Here is a 19464-nt window from a genome sequence, read left to right on the forward strand (position 1 = left end):
CAAAAAATGGCAATCCACTTTTGCTACTCGCTTCTTTATTCATTAATGTTATCATTTTGGGGATAACTTAGGATCCAATAGAGGCGTCTGCCAATTATTAATAGCAAGGAAGACGATGCTGGAATGTACATTTTAATGACACATTGCTCATTAATATTTTATTATTTCCACCAAGGAAGTTGTTTTTATCTTCATTTTTGCAGTACATGTCCAACTTCCTGTGTAAATTTTGGGGGGAATTGTATCTACCTGAGTTTTTTTCCTTTTTTAAATTTTTTTTTTTTCATGTGATATATGCACGTATTTAATCACTGCCAGCCTTCCCAGTTAACATGGATATTTGACTTCGAAAGCCGTCAATGGCAGTGAATGGGTTAAGCAGGCATTTGTTCTTGTAATAATACTACATTTTCATAATATCATTTTATTACTCTTATTTTAAAAATGACTATAATCTCCTAATTTAGTTTTTTTTTTTCTTAATAAAACAACAACTTTGTTTTGATAAAATGATGACTTTATTGTCATGAAATTGGTACCTTTCCCCCGTAAATGTACAACTTTCTTCTTGTGATACTGCAGGATTATTATCATGATACGGCATCTATATCCTTGTAAATTAGAACGTTATTCTCATAAACTACAACTTCTTATAATATTTGACTTTAACAAAATAAGACCTTTCTTCTCCTCCAAGTACAATTTTTGTAATCAGATGCTGTATTGTAGTGGTTTTCTCATGATTCCTGCTTTATTCTAATAATCCAAAGAGTTTATTCTCATAGTATTTTTTTTTTTAGTGTGGCTGTGTTACTCACAATGAAATCAAAAATCAGATGAAATATCCGATAGTAAGTCGCTCATTTATTCACTAGATTTAACAATGTTTAAGCCCTTAGTGGAGCCTTTTTTTCCCCAAATGTTTCACTCTTAAAATATACTACTCCAATTTGGAAACTGTTTATTTGTATTTCTGCATAAGGACTATTGATTCTTGGGATGCATAATGAAAACATGCCGGGTTTAAATGAGGTTGATAGAAAGGTTAGCTCCTGCTGTGGGTGGGGCACGCAGCTCCTTGATTAAGACGCTCTACCAGCTATTGACTGGAAATCAAAAGCTCAATCAAGTCAGCAACAGGGCGCACTGATGGGGCTTCCCTTCACTGTCGCCGTGTCAGATGAAAAGACACAAGGCTCTGGGAGGTGGAGGCGCATGAAAGCAGGAGCCCAGGACGGGGGGCTATGATGCAAAGGCCTTCCATTTATGGCCTGGTGGGAGCACGCCAGGCTCCTTCAGCTCGTGCAGCAGTAACCTTAAGGCTGCAAAAGCTGCTTAAATATAAAAAGATACCGTATGTAAAAAGTAAAAAAAAAAAAAAAAGCCTATGCAAAATACTTTTGAAGACATTTTCACAATGCAAAAGGCGCTTTCACACTGCACTTGGCAAGGCGACTGACGAGTTTCCCATTCGTTGTGTGTGTGCTGAGGGGGCGTCAGCATGTTTTGACGTCAAAGCTGAGGGCGTCTGACGCTCAGCGTCGCATCATAGGATAGAAAAGGGTTCTATTCAGGAGCGTTGACGCTTTGACGTCAAAAAAGCTCCTCCAATGGGAGAGAGGCTGGCGGAGTGATTTCTGAGTGGAGTTGTACTGTAAACGACAAGGGGGAAATGGAGGAAGGGATAATAATTGCGGTGTCCCACTATCCCGAACTTTGAGACAATAGAAAAATGATATACCGACGTCACTGCAGGAGACTTTCAAATTCCCTTTCAGAACTCCCTGCTCAGTTTGAAATACGCCTCAAAACGCTCCTCCTGGAACTATAAGATCAGTATGGGATATTCCCATTCCCTTTTTTTGCTGCTGCGTCTGCCTCCTCCTTAAAATAAACAAAGTTAGGGCTTTCTTTTCCAACAATGACAAATCCATTTTGCCGAGTGGCGGTCCATTTAGCAGGGGAAAGTCTCCCAACTTCCTTCTAGGCTGTTACGTCACCATTTCCAAATATGGCATGACTTCACCCCCGTTGCCGTCGTCTTTGCGCTGCGTCTTTGGGAGCCTTTCACGTGTGAAAGGCCTTAACATATTCTTTTTGAGCCGCTGAGGCAGTTTGGATGAAATAGTGTGCTACAGGAAAACTCTGAAATATTATAAATAATAGAGTATATGCCTTATCAATAATTCATCGTTATTCTCTTCGTATATCAAAAAATACTTATAACTGCACTTGTATACATTATCGTAGATTAAAAGAGTTCGTCATCATTACTGTACAATCCAGTGGAAACCACTGTGAACCTCTTTTTATTGATGTTTTTGCTTTGATTGTGCTGATATACAAAAGTGTATAGAAAAGGGCAAACACAAGAGGATCGTTGACTATGTTGAAATTGCGAACGCACTTGTGAGGAGATTTTAGGGGCTCCAAATTTGGTTACATTTAATTTCATATATGTACGGTAGTTCAATTAATTTAAATGCCAGCTAATTTGAATCTGCAAGTGGATGCTTATTGCGTTTGCTCATTAGTGCTGCAACCAGAAAGGCAACACAAGCATTACTAATAATATCTACTAATTTCCCTTTCAGGTCCAGAAGCCCCAAATTCATGTGACGAGTTAGTTTGTAGTTTTGGAGCGTCTTGTATTGAGGTGAATGGTCACGCCCATTGTGAGTGCCCTTCACCCGACTGTGATGAGCGGAACAAAACTAAGGTGTGTCTTTCAAAGCGGTCTTCGGTGGGGGGGGGGGGGGGGTCGATTTTAAATGAGAGGGCTTGCTCGCGTGGTCCAGTGGGGGATAAAGACGTTCCCCCCCATATCTGTCACTGTGGAGCAGGTGTGCGGTTCCGACGGGGTGATGTATGCTGACCGGTGCCAGCTGAGGACTATTGCCTGTAGGCAGGACAAGGACATCACAGTGCAACACTTTGGACAATGCACAGGTGAGCCCAAATGAAGCCCCCATGCATCACACACGTTTCCTTGGCCCGTTCACATGACAACATGAAGCGCTCTGGGCCTCATACGAGCAACCCCCTCCCGCCAGTCTTTCATGGCCTTCAACTCTGAAATTGAAATCATTTCACTCGTTTTTTGTTTGTTTTGTTTTTGTTGTTTTCTATCCCCATTTGCATGTATCGCCAGCTTGATGCTTGTTTTTGATCTGGTGGATACGACTCGCAGTGCAGTGTTTCACATAGCCGACGTTTGTGCAGCTGGTGTGGAATCAATCCCCGCTCACAATAACCTGTGACTGACTGTAGTCCACCTTTTACCCTAAGTCAGACCTCTGCCAAGGAGGTTATCTTGCAAGCTGCTTACATTTGTAAATGTCTTTGTTGGAGGGTCATGTCTGGATTATTAATAGCATTAATGATGGGTAGGACATTATCTGTGAATTTATTATTTGTGGCATGGGAAACTTCCTTTAAAATATCTGCATCGAAGGTAGTGTTTTGATTACTAGGTTAGTAGTTCACTTCTTTTTTTTTTACACTTTTGAGGCAGTTAATGAGATACAACTTTCTGACGTCCTCCTAAGACAGTATTTTATGACTGTGGTAACTAATTTTGACATGTTAATGTTACATTTGCCTGTATAGTGACTGAAGGTTGTTGTTTTTTGTTTTTGTTTAAATCCAAACCAGTCAGAGGTTGACTGACGTCCTCAAGCAGATTGTTCCAAACGTATAGGTTCCACTGTTGGAATATGTATTTCGAGTTGTGTGAATATAACATAGGTGAAAGCCAACTGATATGCGTCACTGGAGGAAAGTTGCAGAAGATTCATGGTAATGAAAGTCTAAAAAAATGAAAAAGCTCTGACAGGCTGTCTCATCCACTCACCCGCTGTCGTGATTTCGACCCCTTCTTGGAAGTGTGTCATTTCCAATTTGCCACAAACATTACGGGACATGTACAGCACATGTGTGTTTAGTCAACGACACAGTTCCTGCTCTTTTTGGTCCAGGTGCCAATGGACACTGTTCGGAGCAGTGTTTTAGGGAGCCGAGGTCATGACTTTCTTGTCTGGTAATGGTGTCACGGTGACAGCCAGCTTTTGCCACATTGGAAGGGTATGGAAATGTTGCAGTGAAAATGAGGAGGACCAGCTGTGTAGCTCTGGACATGAGCCCTTACCAGATGTCTTGGCTGGAAAATGGTCCTTTCCCTGCATCACTCAGTGCACTCAGGCCAGGTGACCAAGTCCTTTGCACACCTGTCACCAGGATAACTAATCCATCCGCCATTAGGGACTCTTTGCCAGACTCTTTTGTCCTCATCCTTCGGAGCCAAGCAGTTGATCTTTAAATTTCCTGGGTCACCGATGAAAGCAAAGATATGCTGGGACCAGGTCAACAGGCCAGTTTGTTACCACTGAAAAGAGGCTATTTTTTGCCATGCTTCCATTGCCCGGCAGTTGTGATGTGGCTCGTGTGTAATCCCTCGCCAAGTGTTGCCGCACATTGAAGGAAGGCCAAAAGACGCCTTGAAGCAGATTCTTTTTTTCTCCCAGACTCTTTCTATCAAGCCCTCGGGGAAGGAAAAGACAGGCGCCCTGACGGAGGATCTTTTAATTCTTTCCCTCCGGATGCGGTTGCGTGGCGGGAAGCATCTCCGCCACTACTGTAGGCTTCAAGGGTTCAATCTGGAGCTCATTTCACGTGTGGCTGGGTGCGAATTAGCATTAGCTCTGCCTCCTTCGCTTGCTGCGCTCCATCCCGGGCCCTTCATCCCCCCTGCTGTCTACAAGCAGAGTTTGCAGACGTGGTGGATTTGTGAACACTCACACGTTCCGTGTTGCATTGGTCATCCATGCAACACCACGGGCTTATGGATTTGACTGTGTATTGAGGTACAGTAGACGCTCCAAGGTTGAACACAATCCGTTCACAAAATTCTCCCATAGGAAATAGTACCAATGTTAGGTTAGGTTAAACCCCTTTGTTATTGTTTTCTCTAATGTCGCGTCAACATTGAAATTCCACTATGTTGGAGAGAGAGAGTTCTTGTATTGGGGTAGACAAACGGCACTGTGTCGCAAACTATACCACGATACCTAACAAAAGCCCTTCATGTGCAATCCTCAAAGGTAGCACTTTGCACCAATGAGGCATCTTGGCCCTGGTGGGAAGTGGCCACTGACTTGGCAATGACGTCCTCCTCCCGTATGGTGTTATCACCTGTACTTTTGCAGCAAATTGGCAAATAATTCCAGCATATGGCATCACCAGCCTGTGCGTTAGTCAGGCTTCTGTTGCCTTCACCAGCTCGTGTTCAGAGGTTTTATTACTCATTATTCAATCCCTCAACCTTCCCCCATTGTTTGCTCTGCCATCTTCTCTCCCACTGCTGCCTTTGTTAACGTGTTTACTTTGTCACTCTGTCTCCTTTCTTCTCTTGGCCACCATCTTTTCCCTTTCACTCTCCTATATCCTCATGCCTCCTCCTACCCCTTACAACTGAGCATGGCTGACACTCCAAACAATGTTAATAACCATGTTTCAACAATAAGTACACGGTTCAAGACAAACCGTGATGACAATGATTTCTTCACTTCCTCTCTATCTGTTCACTGGCCGGCAAAGAGGAAAAATTAGGAAAAGGAATGAAGATAAGTCTTGAATCTGATTCGAGAAAAACATCAAATGAACGAGATGGGCGTTATGTCCTTTCGTCTTTTAGATACACTACTGTATATTTAAATATGTACACTATAGCACACTTTTCAATCAAGAGGTGTTCAAATGTTTGACTTCACGGAACGTTTAATAGATGTCAGGCCTCTGACAGACCGTTGGGAGAAGAGTGTCGAGTCATCCAATACTACTGCTACTGTACAGACAAAAACACGGTACAAAACACAGAAAGTGACGAGTGACGCACCATCAATGTGAGCCAGTTGCTTGTTTGTTCAGAGTCAAAGTGCGTTAGTGACAAATGCACATTATTAACGTCTATTTCACACAGGCGGTTGCCTGCCGGTCAATGTGACAGCATTGGGTTCATCTCAGGCATTTTTTGACCCAGATGTGAAAAAAAAATAAAATAATTGATTGTATTAATTTAAAAAAATAAATAGTGTAGCGAACATTTTAATTGTAATGTGTGTGTAATGCTTGTTTCCCTTTAGTCGCACGGTGTAGCCTTGCTCCGTGGTCTGTAACCGATCTTTAAACCAGGGTTAGGAACCTTTCCTTGAATCCATTAAATAATCAATCTGATCAACCTAACCTTTCCGAGAAATACTGGTCAACTGTATGCTTGTACATTTGTGGGAACAAATTGGTGAAGACCATTTTTTTTCAAAGCAATGTCTATAAAGACATGCTTGGACTAGATTGTGTGGACTCATATCAAATACTTTTGGGATGAGCAGATATTGGAGCAGAGCCAGTAGGCCCTCTCCAACGTCCACCATTAAAGATCTCTGACCCTTCGGAATGAATGGAAAAATTGAGAAATTCCCACTGACACTTTCCGAAATCTTGAAAAAGCTTTTCCCGGGAGAGTGGAAGTTGTTGCGGCTGAAAATCCAATGCATGCTTCCATTTGCAAATCCTGCAGGTGTGCCACTACTTTAGTAAATGCAGCGTTGCTTTTTCTCCCATCTCACCTTAGCCTCTGCCATTATCTGCACAGCCATCCAGCCACCTGACACTAAACCTGCATGCAGAGCGACAGGTGTAGCCGAGGGGAACGGCAATACATGCCGCCACAATGTCGATGATACCATCTCCACTTCTCTTGCGCTCCACTCCAAATATGTCCCTATACAAAAATGTTCAGAGGTCTAAGCTGACACCTCTCCCTATGCCTCCACCGTCCGTCCCCGGCGGTATCGTGTTTCACACCTCAGTGAGGAACTGTCATTCAAGAAGGCCATTATAGCTGCGTGATTAGGCTATACACATAATGTTAGGAGAATCCTAATGAGGATCGTTTTGTAGTCACCCACATGCATTTATTCCCATGGGCGGTTAGGAAGCAAAAAAAAAAAAAAAAGCCTTCGTGTCCCAGCTTACTTGCTTAAGTAGCTTCTCCTTATTTACTCACTCTTCTTCAGGGGGACTTTTTGTCCTATTTATCGTTCTTTCATCACACACAGTTATGTCCTTTTTTCAGTGGGTAATGATGGTTTCTCGGCAGCGAGCTTCCTCTCTTCTCCATATTCTGAGTGATTCTTTGCCGAGCGAGTTTGCCGTGCGTCTGTTTGTGGTGGCGTTGACGACGTTGGCGCCAGCGAGTGGAGTGCTGCCTTTGAAGCCCTGAGTTAAAGCAGCTTGGTTGTTTTTTTTCATGGCCTGTTTCTATCAATCATTCATCACCAGCGGCACTGGCTGTTGGTGATTAAAGCTTTGCTCCTGCAAGGCAGCATGTGAATATGGATAGAAAATTCAAAGGCACTGCCGCGGTGTACATGCAACACACAAACATAAATAGTAAGTGTGCAAAAAATGCTAGAAAGACACTCTAACCATGCGATGAGTGCAATGCTGTGTGAAGAATGTGCAGTTGAAACATTCATCCATCCATTTTCTATACTGCTTATCCTCACTACGGTCACGGGTGTGCTGGAGCCTATCCCAGCTATCTTCGGGCGAGGGTACACCCTCAACTGGTCGCCAGTCTTCAATTAACCTACCATGCATGTTTTTGGGATGTGGGAGGAAACCGGAGTACCCAGAGAAAACACACGCAGGCACGGGGAGAATATGCAAACTCCACACAGGCGGGGCCGGGATTTGAACCCCAGTCCTCAGAACTGTGAGGCAGATGTGTTAACCAGTCGTGCACAGGGCCGCCGCAGTTGAAACACTAAAGTGCACATAGCTCTGTGTGTCATCTTGTTGGAAACTCTTAGGATGAATACAATCCGTTCTCGGACCCCCGTTTTGTTTGGATTTTGTAATATTTCTTTCTATAGGACAACCGTCATAAAATCTTAACTGTGAAGACAATGTTAGTGGTAACATTTTCATGTCATAAAAGTGTAAATGTAAGTTAACCACTGTTTGCATTAAAGCATCAAAACACTCAGGGCTCCATTTTCGTAGATGATGCAACTGTGGGTGAGCGTCAAAACTGGCATATCTTGATTTTCGTGCAAGCACAAGTCTCACTGCATGTGTTTAACAATTTGGCAGGCCGGTCTGCGCCAAGGGAATGTGTGTCCTTGGAGATGCGCTTGACGGAGTGAAAGTTTGGTGGCTCAAAGTCCAACATTGAATGCCCATGACCTTTGATCCCTCAGGCGGCACTTCAGAAAACCAATGTCAGTAAATGGGAAAAGAAACATCCGGACTGTTATGGACGCAAAGTTCAAAAGCCAGCATGGTATGGGGCTGTGTTAGTGCCAATGGCATGGGTAACTTACACATGTGTGAAGGCACCATTAATGCTGAAAGGTACATACAGGTTTTGGAGAAACATATGCTGCCATCCAAGCAACGTGTTTTTCATGGACGCCCCTGATTATTTCAGCAAGACAATGCCAAACCACATTCTGCACGTGTTACAACAGCGTGGCAACGTAGTAAAAGAGTGTGGGTACTAGACTGGCCTGCCTGCATTCCAGACCTGTCTCCCATTGAAAATGTGTGGCGCATTATTCATTGTAGCATCATAATGACATTGCTGACCATCACCGTGATGGAGGGTGTAAATTTGTTTGTCATCGGTAAAGAAAATTTTTTATTTAGTTGCCATTGAAGTGTAAGTTTTCCAATGAAGGGCGAATTTCAGCCAATGTCACAAGTTTCAAACATTTCCATCTTGGCTCAATCATTCATCCATTCCTTGCTTCCTCCCCTTCCCTCCACCAGAAACCATCTCCGAGCGGGCTGAGCGACCCACTCCAACCCCCCTTGCCGCCGCCACCACCATCACAACGCCAGCCCCCTTAAATCATAACAAGGTGTGGGCCATCCCGTCTCCGAGAACGGCCGAGACTGCTGAGACTACGGTGCAGACCCCTGCCAACACGCCCTCACCCACCCTCACCCACCACCGTACGCAAAAAAAACACCACCACCACCACTCCATCCACATCCAAACTCAGTCGCCACTGGTCAACCGCTACCCCTGCCGCTACCGCCTCTCGCAGTAGCCCCGCCCCCACCGCTGCGGCAAATTCTTTCGAGGGTTCAGGCAGTGGGGAGCCGAGTGGAGATGACCAAGCTGAGGAAGAGGAGGAGCTGGAAGAGGAAGCAGGTAGCGGCATCCTAACAGAGGCCAGTGGGGCGGAGGAGACTTTTGGTAAATCCTTGCTCTTTCATTAATCATACCCATAATGCTTTCGTAGCTATAGATATTGTGAGTATGAACCAAATGTTTGATGTCATACCATAACATATTCATGTCATTAGATACTTTAAGTCAAGTATGGGATTATTTTATGAAGATATGTGTTTATTATTTTGTTTTATAATGTTCAGTCATTGACCTCACTTGCACATTCTAATGAGACTCAATGCAGCAAAAAAAACAACAAAAATACCAAAGATAATAATGTTGACTTTTGATGGACACTGTTACAAAGGTACACATTTCACAATGACAGTAGTGAATATTGCTGTTGAGAGAACAGCAAGTTGTGCAGAAACTCCTGAAATCTTAGCAAAGCTACAGCGGCACTCATTGGAGCAAGGACCTCTACCAAGACTGAACAATCCAAGTGTGGATGAGCACCTGTGTTATACAGCCTTCATAGATACCCGCCTACATATTTCTCACAAAGTTAAGAATACAATACAGCAATTCATAAAGAAAATGTCAGTGATACCATTTACATTTGTTTAATTAGACACAACATAGTATACTGTGATGCAATGCAAAGAATTTCACATCCCTAAGAAATGCATTGTTAAATGAATACCTGTCTGACAGTGTCAATTCAAATTAATTATTATTATTATTATTATTATTATTGATATTGCCCAGGGAAAACCTAATGTTGTGGCCTTTTAGCGTGTATCTCAATTTGAGTAAGAAAGGAATCTGCATGGTTCATTGTCATTGCCCACCGCACATGCTGTCATTCTTCCAACCCTCAAATAGCAAGCAGAAGAATCCACTTTCAGTCGGCCAGATGAAACCGCTGGCCCGTGTCTGGGTCTCTTTGGAGTCTGAATTGAGGGGATGATATGACTGGGCGGTTTGAATTGTGAATGTGTGCATACAGGCTGCCTTCAATCAGTCACAGTCACATGACGAGTAGTCCCAAATCTTTCCCGACATGCCCTGGTGCCTAAGGATGACTGGCGCCTTTCCATCAGATCTTGTCTTGTTTTCCCTCCACCCAGACTCCTCAGTTGTCAGCTTGCGGAAAACGTATCGAATGGTCGGAATAGCGTGACCCCGACGTGGTCTTCTTCTTCTTCCGCCTCCTCCTCCTTGCCTTCACGCTCTCTCAGTGTATCTTTGATTTATTCCCCTGTCAAACGCTGACCAATGCTCGGTGACGCAAGAAGCGTGTAGCCTGTCTACCAAGGAGACCTGCTGTCTTGTGCGAATGAATGTCTATCCAACCATTCCTGAGTGTTTTTTTGTTTTGTTTTGTTTGTTTTGTACAATTGATTCCTAACCTTTTTGTGTGTCTATTGATGATATTGATTGTAACCAACCAGCTAGGTTTGCACCATTATTAGTGCACCAGTACAGTACAGACAGTATATAAGACAAGCAGGTAGTGGGGATGCGTACATACCTTGCACATGTATAGTAGTGCTCTATTGAAATCCACACTTAATATTTGTGAGTGTGTGTTAGTGCATGCTTATGTGACAGTTATTCCTATGGCTCCCAATGGAGTTGTGGTGAAGTCTCCTTGCCAATCCACATTGCCCTCTCCTCTTCGGCTCAGCATCCATAAATCTGCAGACCACACTCCAACAGATGCCCTACAAGCCCCTCATCTTTCTCCTCCCTCCTTCCTTTGACCGCGAGTCCTTGAGTAAAATGTCCCCCCCTGTCTCTTGACGTCTTTACGACTTGTTTAGCCGTTAGCTGTTTGCCTCCATGATTATTTCTGATCTCAGAGCGACCATAAACTGCGCCGCTTCGGCCGAGACGCCCCTTCCGCCGACACCGTCATTCGAGAAGATGGAGGTTCGCCGCTTGTGCAGTGTATTACACAGTTGGTCAGCGAGCACGACCACACACCTTTATGATTTTTTATGTTCTAATACAGCCGCATATGCAAGAAGCATACTTGCATATCTTTTCTCTTCGTGAGATGCATCGAAGGCTAGCTATCAGTCAGCTCTCTAGATAGAAAGACCACTGGCGTTTTTTTTAACAGATATGCTGGTAATGGCAGTAAACTAATTGACTGTCTGTCTGGGCTTTTTCCAATTCCAATTTGTCTTGCAAACACTACAAATAGTTTATGTGACTCATTATAAAACTTCACGACTGACATAAAAGGAGAAGAAAGGACAGGGAGAACTGTCAGGAACAGAACATCAGAACCAATGGAATGGAATTTATGGAATTTGCCTCCAGATCACAGTAAGACAGAACCAAGGACAATTAACAGGCTTAAAACAAGACAAACAAACCAAATGACAAGAAATTGACTGTGACATTTATAGAAAGGCATTGTCAGAGTGGTATTAATTTGATATGATCTTGAGTATTCGGATTGTAATTTGCATTGGTGTTTCTAATAATTGCACCCCACCCCGCCGTCCAGGACCCACATTGGAAAACTCCGCAATACCCATCGCTGACCAGAGGTCTTCATGTGACAACACAGAATTTGGATGCTGCCCTGACAGTGAGACTCCGGCCAGCACCCAAGAGGGAACCAACTGTCCACGTAAGTTTAAATGAGCCAAAATGTCATCCGTACATTCAATTTGGATCCAAATGTAACTTTCAGTTAAGTTTCACTTTTTGGGCGAAAAAGTGACTTTATGGAAATTAAATCCATAAACAGTGTTAGGCATGGTTAAAAAAATTTGGATTAGCCGCAGACATCGCCTGCAAAATATCTGCTGCATATTTTTTGCTTATATGTCCAATTTGATGCCTTCTAAAGTTCTGTTTTCTCATTTTTATAATGTATTCTGTCAAGAGATTGTGTGTGTGTGTGTGTGTGTGTGTGTTCATTTCCAATGTTTACTTTGAGGGTACTAATATTCTGCCATCTGCAGTAAACAAACAGATGAACAGCTGGTATAGTCTCTGCTTTCATGAATCATCTCCCTCAAATTTTGGCAGATGGATAGGAAGTAAACAAATCTAACGTGGGAAAATATGACCAAAGTTTGTCATGACTGAGAAGGTGATCCTTTCACAAAACCGATATGTTCGATGAAATAACAGAGGACAGATTGTAGGAACTACAAGAGCCAGAATGCACTGCGTGTCATTGCCTTACAATGCCCCTCCCAAGATTTGGCCACTGAAAGGCTATAGTCGCTCGGCTTGTTTGAGGTTTGAGATGAATTTGAAGCTTATATTACATGTCCACATCATTTCCGAGGTGTCGAATTGATACACATTTTCGACTGTAAATTCACAATAACGTTGTGTGGCCCTTCGTTTAACATGACAATGGCCTTTTGCAATGCGAGGTTTCAAAGTGGAGGTTTTTGAAAATGCCATTTCTTTTTTTCTGAAAATGATCATTCAATTGCACTTCTCCTGCAAAGTATACATGTACTAGTTTGCTACTGAGTCCATCTGAGTCACAACACTTACTGTACACTTATGTCGAATCCCAAATGCGGTTATACACGGCCTTCAAAATGTGCTTTAGTGTATGACGCTGGAGGACAAGCAGGAGATGCCAATGCGCGTAATGTTTCTTACAAAGTGACATTGCCAACTACTGTCCCGACATACAGTACATCTTACATTGTATTCGGGACTGTGGATGCATTGAACTTAAATAAATACAGTAAATCTTTGTATCGAATGTATCACACGACCTCAGTCTGGCAACATACAGTATTTATAGAATCTAATGTTCATCATTCCAAACCACTGATACTCTAGGGAGTTTATTTTAAGGCTGCTGTGCTTTGAAGTAACTGTCATTGTCTCTATTTGTGGTCAATCTTGATCTTCCTTCACATTTTGTTCTTCAATTTTAATCTCGGCCACACTCACTCGACCGCACTTTTTATTAGTCCGTGACACTCTTCAATAGCTCCCTTGTGTGCTACATCTCACTTTTCTCTCCAGATGAAGTGTCAATCCAGCTTTGTAACACTATTTCTCTGCGGACTCCGCCAGGGAGAGTGAGTGGATCAGCTACTAAAGGGCTTTCAGTCCAATCAGTGTTTTCGGACAGACGCACTTCAAAGAGATAAAGGGCTCTGTGCCTACTCCATCCCTTTTGCCAAATATATATATATTTTTATGTGTCCCAACAGTGTTAATCTAACTGGTACATTTGGAGCAGTGTCTCTGTCCTGCAGTATCCCAGAGTACAAAGTCAGACCAGTAGAATTCTCTGCCCCACATCCCACACTGTATTTTTAAGGTTAGTTGGAAAATCTCACGGCACACCAACAAACAAAAATGTGGATACATTAATTGCTGTATGCCATCTAATAAAATAGTATTTATTTGTTCTGTCTGTCGCTATGCCTCACTGGCATAAATAGATGAAAAAAAAGATTATTTCTTGTAAATAAATCATTTTTGGAGCAATTACGTAACATTTTATAATGTCCCACGGCACACGTATGTGGTTGAGAATCACTGAAATAGATTTGACATCATAGCAGTGTGACTGTGTGTAACCTACCAGGAGAAGAAGAGGAACGCAACATGCAGATCAATTGCATCAGATTTTGCATCACCCGACGCAGGATCAATTCCACTCAGTTGCTTATTCCCAATCTACCTGTGACGACCAGTTCAGTGTGTAGTAGAGCTGCACGATATTTTCTTTGACCATCGCCATCGCGATGTACGTGTGCGCAACAGTTACATCACGGGGTCTGCTGCGATGTTGGTGTTCTGTAATATACAGTGATTAAACTGTAATATTAAAAGTGGCCAGTAGAAGGACACGTTTGGACATGCTAATAGAAAGAATGCACTCGCTGCATTTCCTGGATCGCTCTTCAGAAAGAAACTACTGTAGGCAGGCACGCGGCAGCTGCGTGAGTGCGCGAGATGCTTTCAGGGACACTGCGTAAATGGGAGTGAATGTGTTCTTTTGTAATACAGTACATAATGGTAAAAATGGATGACTAGGACAATTATTATTTGTATCAGAATGCATTCGTTAAAACATTGTCCGATCACACTGATAATATGGAATTTTTTTTCTTCTTTTTTAAGATTAGATATATTATTTTGCTAATATTGTCAACCAGAGCTGGAAGGAATGCAAAATTATCAGAATCAGAATCAGAATCATCTTTATTTGCCAAGTATGTCCAAAACACACAAGGAATTTGTCTCCGGTAGTTGGAGCCGCTCTAGTACAACAAACAGTCAATTTACAGAACACTTTGGGGACATAAAGACATTGACAAAAAACAATTGTGCAAAAAGATGCAGAGTCCTCTAGCACTTAGAGCAGTTCGAACGACTAATATTGCAATAGTCCGGTGCAATGACCGTCCTTTCACCACCGTTCCTCTCATACGGTGTTGCTTGTTTTTGTATGCACATTAACGACAAAAGTCCTGTTTTTGTTTTAATTCCTCATTTAAAAAAAACAAAACAAAAAACACCATTCATGCAACAAGTTTTTCCTCATGTTTTTGAGCTTGTAGGGTGAAAGCTGCTGCTGGCTACTAGTGTGGACTGAATGGGTGGCATCAATGGGGAAACGAAATGCCAGCATTTTGAGTGTACGAGCCTGTCAGCGACATATTGGGGGACAAAAAAAACTACGAACTAATATCATTTTGGACCAGTGAACATAGTTAGTTTTAACTTTGAATTACAGTATGAACTATGACCTGAACGATGAACTGAACTTTGAACGGGTTCGCGTAGAAAATGAACTTTCCCAACACTGATCCTGTATTGTTTCACACCACAATACTGTATATATATCGCAGGTTTAAAAAAATTAATAAATAAAAAAAATCGCAATGTCATTTTTTTCCCCCATATCGTGCAGCCCTAGTGTGTCCACTTGGTACTTGTGTAGTCCGCTTAATTTTCTATCGTGACCCTAAACAGGATACATGGTAGAGAAAATGAATGGCTGGATGGATTCAGATGGATTCATATTTAGTAGACTAAATACAAACAGAACCATGGTTTGAGTTACACTTGTGCTACATGGCTCAAGTGACACACTTCAGTTTTTTTGGCTCCCGTGTATAGCTGCATTAACAGAAAAAGGCCGCTTTTTAATAAGAATACAAATATGAATACTGACGCGTCTGCAATTTATTGTAAAATGACAGATCGGATACACGTCCATGTGAGCCTGTCGTCATTGAAATACAGTATCTATTCTACAGTACAGGATACTGTACATTCGCACCCAAATACTGCACCCCTGGTAAAAAAAAACAACAACAACATCAAAAACACCTGGAACAAATCCAAACTATAGCAAAAGCATAGAACATTAAATTAATAACTAACATAGGAGGCAACAATAGAGGTGCATCCATCCATTTTCTGAGCCGCTTCTCCTCACTTGGGTCGCGGAGTGTGCTGGAGCCTATCCCAGCTGTCATCAGACAGGAGGCGGGGTACACCCTGAAATGGTTGCCAGCCAATCGCAGTGCACATACAAACAAACAACCATTTGCACTCACATTCACACCTACGGGCAATTTAGAGTCTCCAATGAATGCATGTTTTTGGGATGTGGGAGGAAACCGGAGTGCCCGGAGAAAAGCCACGCAGGCACGGGGAGAACATGCAAACTCCACACAGGCGGGGCCGGGGATTGAACCCGGGTCCTCAGGAACTAACTGTGAGGCTGACGCTCTAACCAGTCGCCCACCGTGCCGCAATAGAGGTACAATGACCATTGAAGAAAAAAAGAAAAAACAAGGTATATGCCATTTTCAAAATTGACCATTGAAGAAAAAACAAAAAACTAGTAAATCCCGTTTTTATTTCTTGATTAAAATGTCAATTTATCGTTAATGAATTTTCTTACATTTATCAACAGAAGTTTTAGTGTTTGAATGTTCTGCTTGACGCATTTGTGTTTGAGGAGCACAGCGAGCTGGCTCACATTTCTGTATCGACAGGTAAATTCCGTTTGAAATTTCTCATTCCTGTTCAAAACGTCTACAATATCGAGAGCTCACTGACGTTAAAGCGCTTCATTATGCTGGACGGACGAGGCACTAAATTGGGGTTGGGTGCTGCAGCTTAAACACAGCCTAACTTGTCTCCACTTTTCTAATTGCACCACTCTATTGGCACATCAAAGTGGGAAAAGACTGTTTGTTGCTCTATCTAATTAGCGAAAAGCCAGTTATCTGGTCTGTGGGTTTACTTTTGGCCTTATGGTTTCCCTCCAGGGCAACGTCATCATTCTCAGCCTGAAGTATGTTACATTTGAGCAAGGCAGTAGCACCGATATGACTTCAAAGATAATGGCCAGCAATTGCTTGCGTGAGCGTTAATGGTGCGCTTAGTTCCAGCTACTCTTCAATACGCTAGTGGACATCCGACAACCATTATGCTTCACAGTTCAGTAGAAGCTGATGTTCCAACAGTTCTGTCTCTCCACTTTTATTCCATTCTTCGCCACAGTACCAGCCCGGCACATCACCCTCTCTGATGTTTGTCTTCCTCGCACATTTAAACTCTCTCAACCGGTGTGCTTTTTCCTCCCAGCTCATTTTACCAGCCAGACTTTGTTCAGTTTGCTTCTGTTTTATGGACACCATTAGATCTGAATCAATGAGTCACCACCTGTAAAAGTGCTGCAGAACGAAGGGTGCGGTGTCTAGCGTCTTTCTGTGCACTTTGAGCTAGGCTGCATCAGTCACAGCCCTGCTGCTCTTAAGAGACAATTAAGACTATCTTTCACGATAATCATACAAGTGCTCCTCCCATTTCCCCCTTGCTGAGGCTCAGACAGGGGCAACCATGATTGATTTGGGCAATTTGTTCTGTTGATTACAAGCAGCGTGGAAGCTCAGAATCCCGCACGTCCTCGCTGGCTGTGGAGCCCTCGACTCGGGAGTAAAATCGTGCAGAGAGCCGAATGATGTCGCGCGACGTAACCTCCAAAGTTGCACTCAGAGAATCATTTCTTTGCCGAGAATGGCACTTTTGTGATCGCCCATTAGGCACATGAGGGTTGATATTTTGAAACGCTTAAAGGTTTTTGTCTTTCGTGCATCGCAATATTGCTTTAGCTCATGAAATGAGCGCAGCGAACATACGTCCAAATCAACAGCAGAATGGCTTCAGCAGAGCAAAATCAACAGTATTGAAATGGTTCAGCCAGAGCCCACATGAAATGCCCTCACCATATTTCGCTTTTTGCATGTGTGAGTCAATACGTGCCATAGACTACTTGTCAAGAAGAATGTATGATGTCATTGAGGCAAAAGCCGCTTCAATAAAATACTCATTTTAGAAAATCGTTGACATTGACAAATCATTTATCGTCACATTTTTTTCACAATTTAGTCATTTTTCTCGTTGTATGTACCCAGTGTGCATGAGGACACAAATGTTTGGTTCGTGTGGTCTTTTCCTCTCATGTGTTGTGTGTGTCTATAACATGTTTTTACCCTTTTTACCCAGCCCTCCACGCTTCAGTCAGCTTTTGGGATGAATCGCCGTCTGGTAAAAGAAAAGAAAATGGCCCAAATTTTCGCATTCTACCCTCCCTCTCACATTTCACTATCCACCTCTTCCACTTCCACAGCATTCACCAGCAAATATGTCCCTCCCCCCACTTTTACTACCGGACTTGTGAAAAACCCAATCAGCGGCACACACTAACTTGCCTTTGTCAGACACACACCAACACACAATCCATCACTAACCCACAACTGGCACTGTAGTTGAAAATGAAAAGTGTGTGAAGGCAGCAGGAAGTGAGATGAAGACAAATGCATCGGTTTCATGATCTCATCTTGTCTCCCGCTAGCCACCATGAAGTTCAGTGGTTTCCTGCACTTGGACCAGGTGGAGGGACAAGAAATAGTCTACACCCCCGAGATGGAGGACCCGAAATCGGAGCTTTTCGGAGAGACAGCCCGCAGCATCGAGAGTGCCGTAAGTGCTGAGCGTCACCGTCCGTGGAACAGATTCCCTTTCCAAAGATAAAATTGTTTCGAAATCGGAATCTCCAATCTTCTTTTAGCTGTCTGTCCCCCACAAAGCAAGCTTTTCTCTTATCTTCCCATTTTACATTGCCAGGCAACGGTGGCAGATTTTATCAATGGTGTATACAGCCTAGGATGAAAACCTCTGCCCTGCTTAAAACATCACACATCCAGACCAAATCGTTGTTGGGTTTTTTTGTTTTGTTTTTTGCAGAGACACAAACAATACTTGGAGGTAAATGAATATTGGTTGGCATCAAGTAGGTCAAAATAAAATGGAAAAAAAAACCTGCAGATTTGCTGTTGGAAGTGAGTGAGGAATAGTTTGCAAACTGTTTCACTGCCATAAAACTTTATCCTCATCTGAAGTTGTATTTTCAACGTATTCAGCTGCCAATTCAAGTGTAAAAAAGAAATAAATGAATGGGTGCTTTAAAGCATCTCGACAACATTTCCAGCCCAAATTGACGTTGAAAAATGGTGGCAATGTGAACCCTTTGCCTCCATTTTGCCACTACACCAACTCTCTTCAAAGTGCTCCTGCAGAGAACTTCTGAGCTGGAGAGAGCCTAAGTCATCTTTTGAAGCATCATTTGACAAATCTCCACTCAGAGCCGGACTCATCAGATTCCTCCGGCTCCTTCAGGTCCACTCAGGCTGGTTTCGTTGCAGGTGTTGACACTGCTGAGGTTGCTGAATGGTATTCAAGTGCACCAGGATGATGGAGAGTGGAATAGAACGTGTATGCTGGCAGCCTGAGTGGAGTATACATTTATATCACATTAATACAACACTGCCTGGCTGATATGTGACGTTGGATCAAAGGCATATTGGCAAATCCTTTTAAGAATATCACAAAAGTAGAATGACTTAGTAGTTAGTGGTGATGTGTGATTTTCACAAACGCGAGCATCAAGCAACAAAGTCTGCCGTTGTTTGGAAAACTGTCAGAATTTGCTTCAATTCAGTTCAACTAATGGGGATAGTTTTTCAAGGCGTCTGACTACAACAATTCAGAAAACTTCGATCTTGCAGTTTTAATTCCATCAACAGCAATTGTGGATCATTTTCTTTCCATAAAATAAAGCACATCATAGTTACCAATGGGCATTCAATAAATGTATTAGATTGCTAGACAGCCTACTTTATCAATTCCGGGTGGGAACATTTCATGCTTTGTGTTTTTTCTAATACTCAGATTATTGGTTTCACGTTCGGGGG

At 42.7% G+C, this 19464-nt stretch overlaps 1 protein-coding gene across 1 annotated transcript in view; it reads left to right on the forward strand.

The window, feature by feature from the left end:
• The window catches only part of agrn (agrin), a 248631-nt gene that overhangs the window by 185163 nt on the left and 44004 nt on the right, over positions 1 to 19464 (forward strand). Inside the window, 6 exon segments of the mRNA XM_061671858.1 lie at positions 2595 to 2719; positions 2844 to 2949; positions 8833 to 9076; positions 9078 to 9265; positions 11703 to 11828; positions 18066 to 18193. Of these exon segments, the coding sequence (XP_061527842.1) occupies positions 2595 to 2719; positions 2844 to 2949; positions 8833 to 9076; positions 9078 to 9265; positions 11703 to 11828; positions 18066 to 18193 (917 nt within the window).

The sequence above is a fragment of the Phycodurus eques genome, chromosome 1 (assembly GCF_024500275.1).
Source record: "Phycodurus eques isolate BA_2022a chromosome 1, UOR_Pequ_1.1, whole genome shotgun sequence".
NCBI classification, from domain to species: Eukaryota; Metazoa; Chordata; class Actinopteri; order Syngnathiformes; family Syngnathidae; genus Phycodurus; species Phycodurus eques.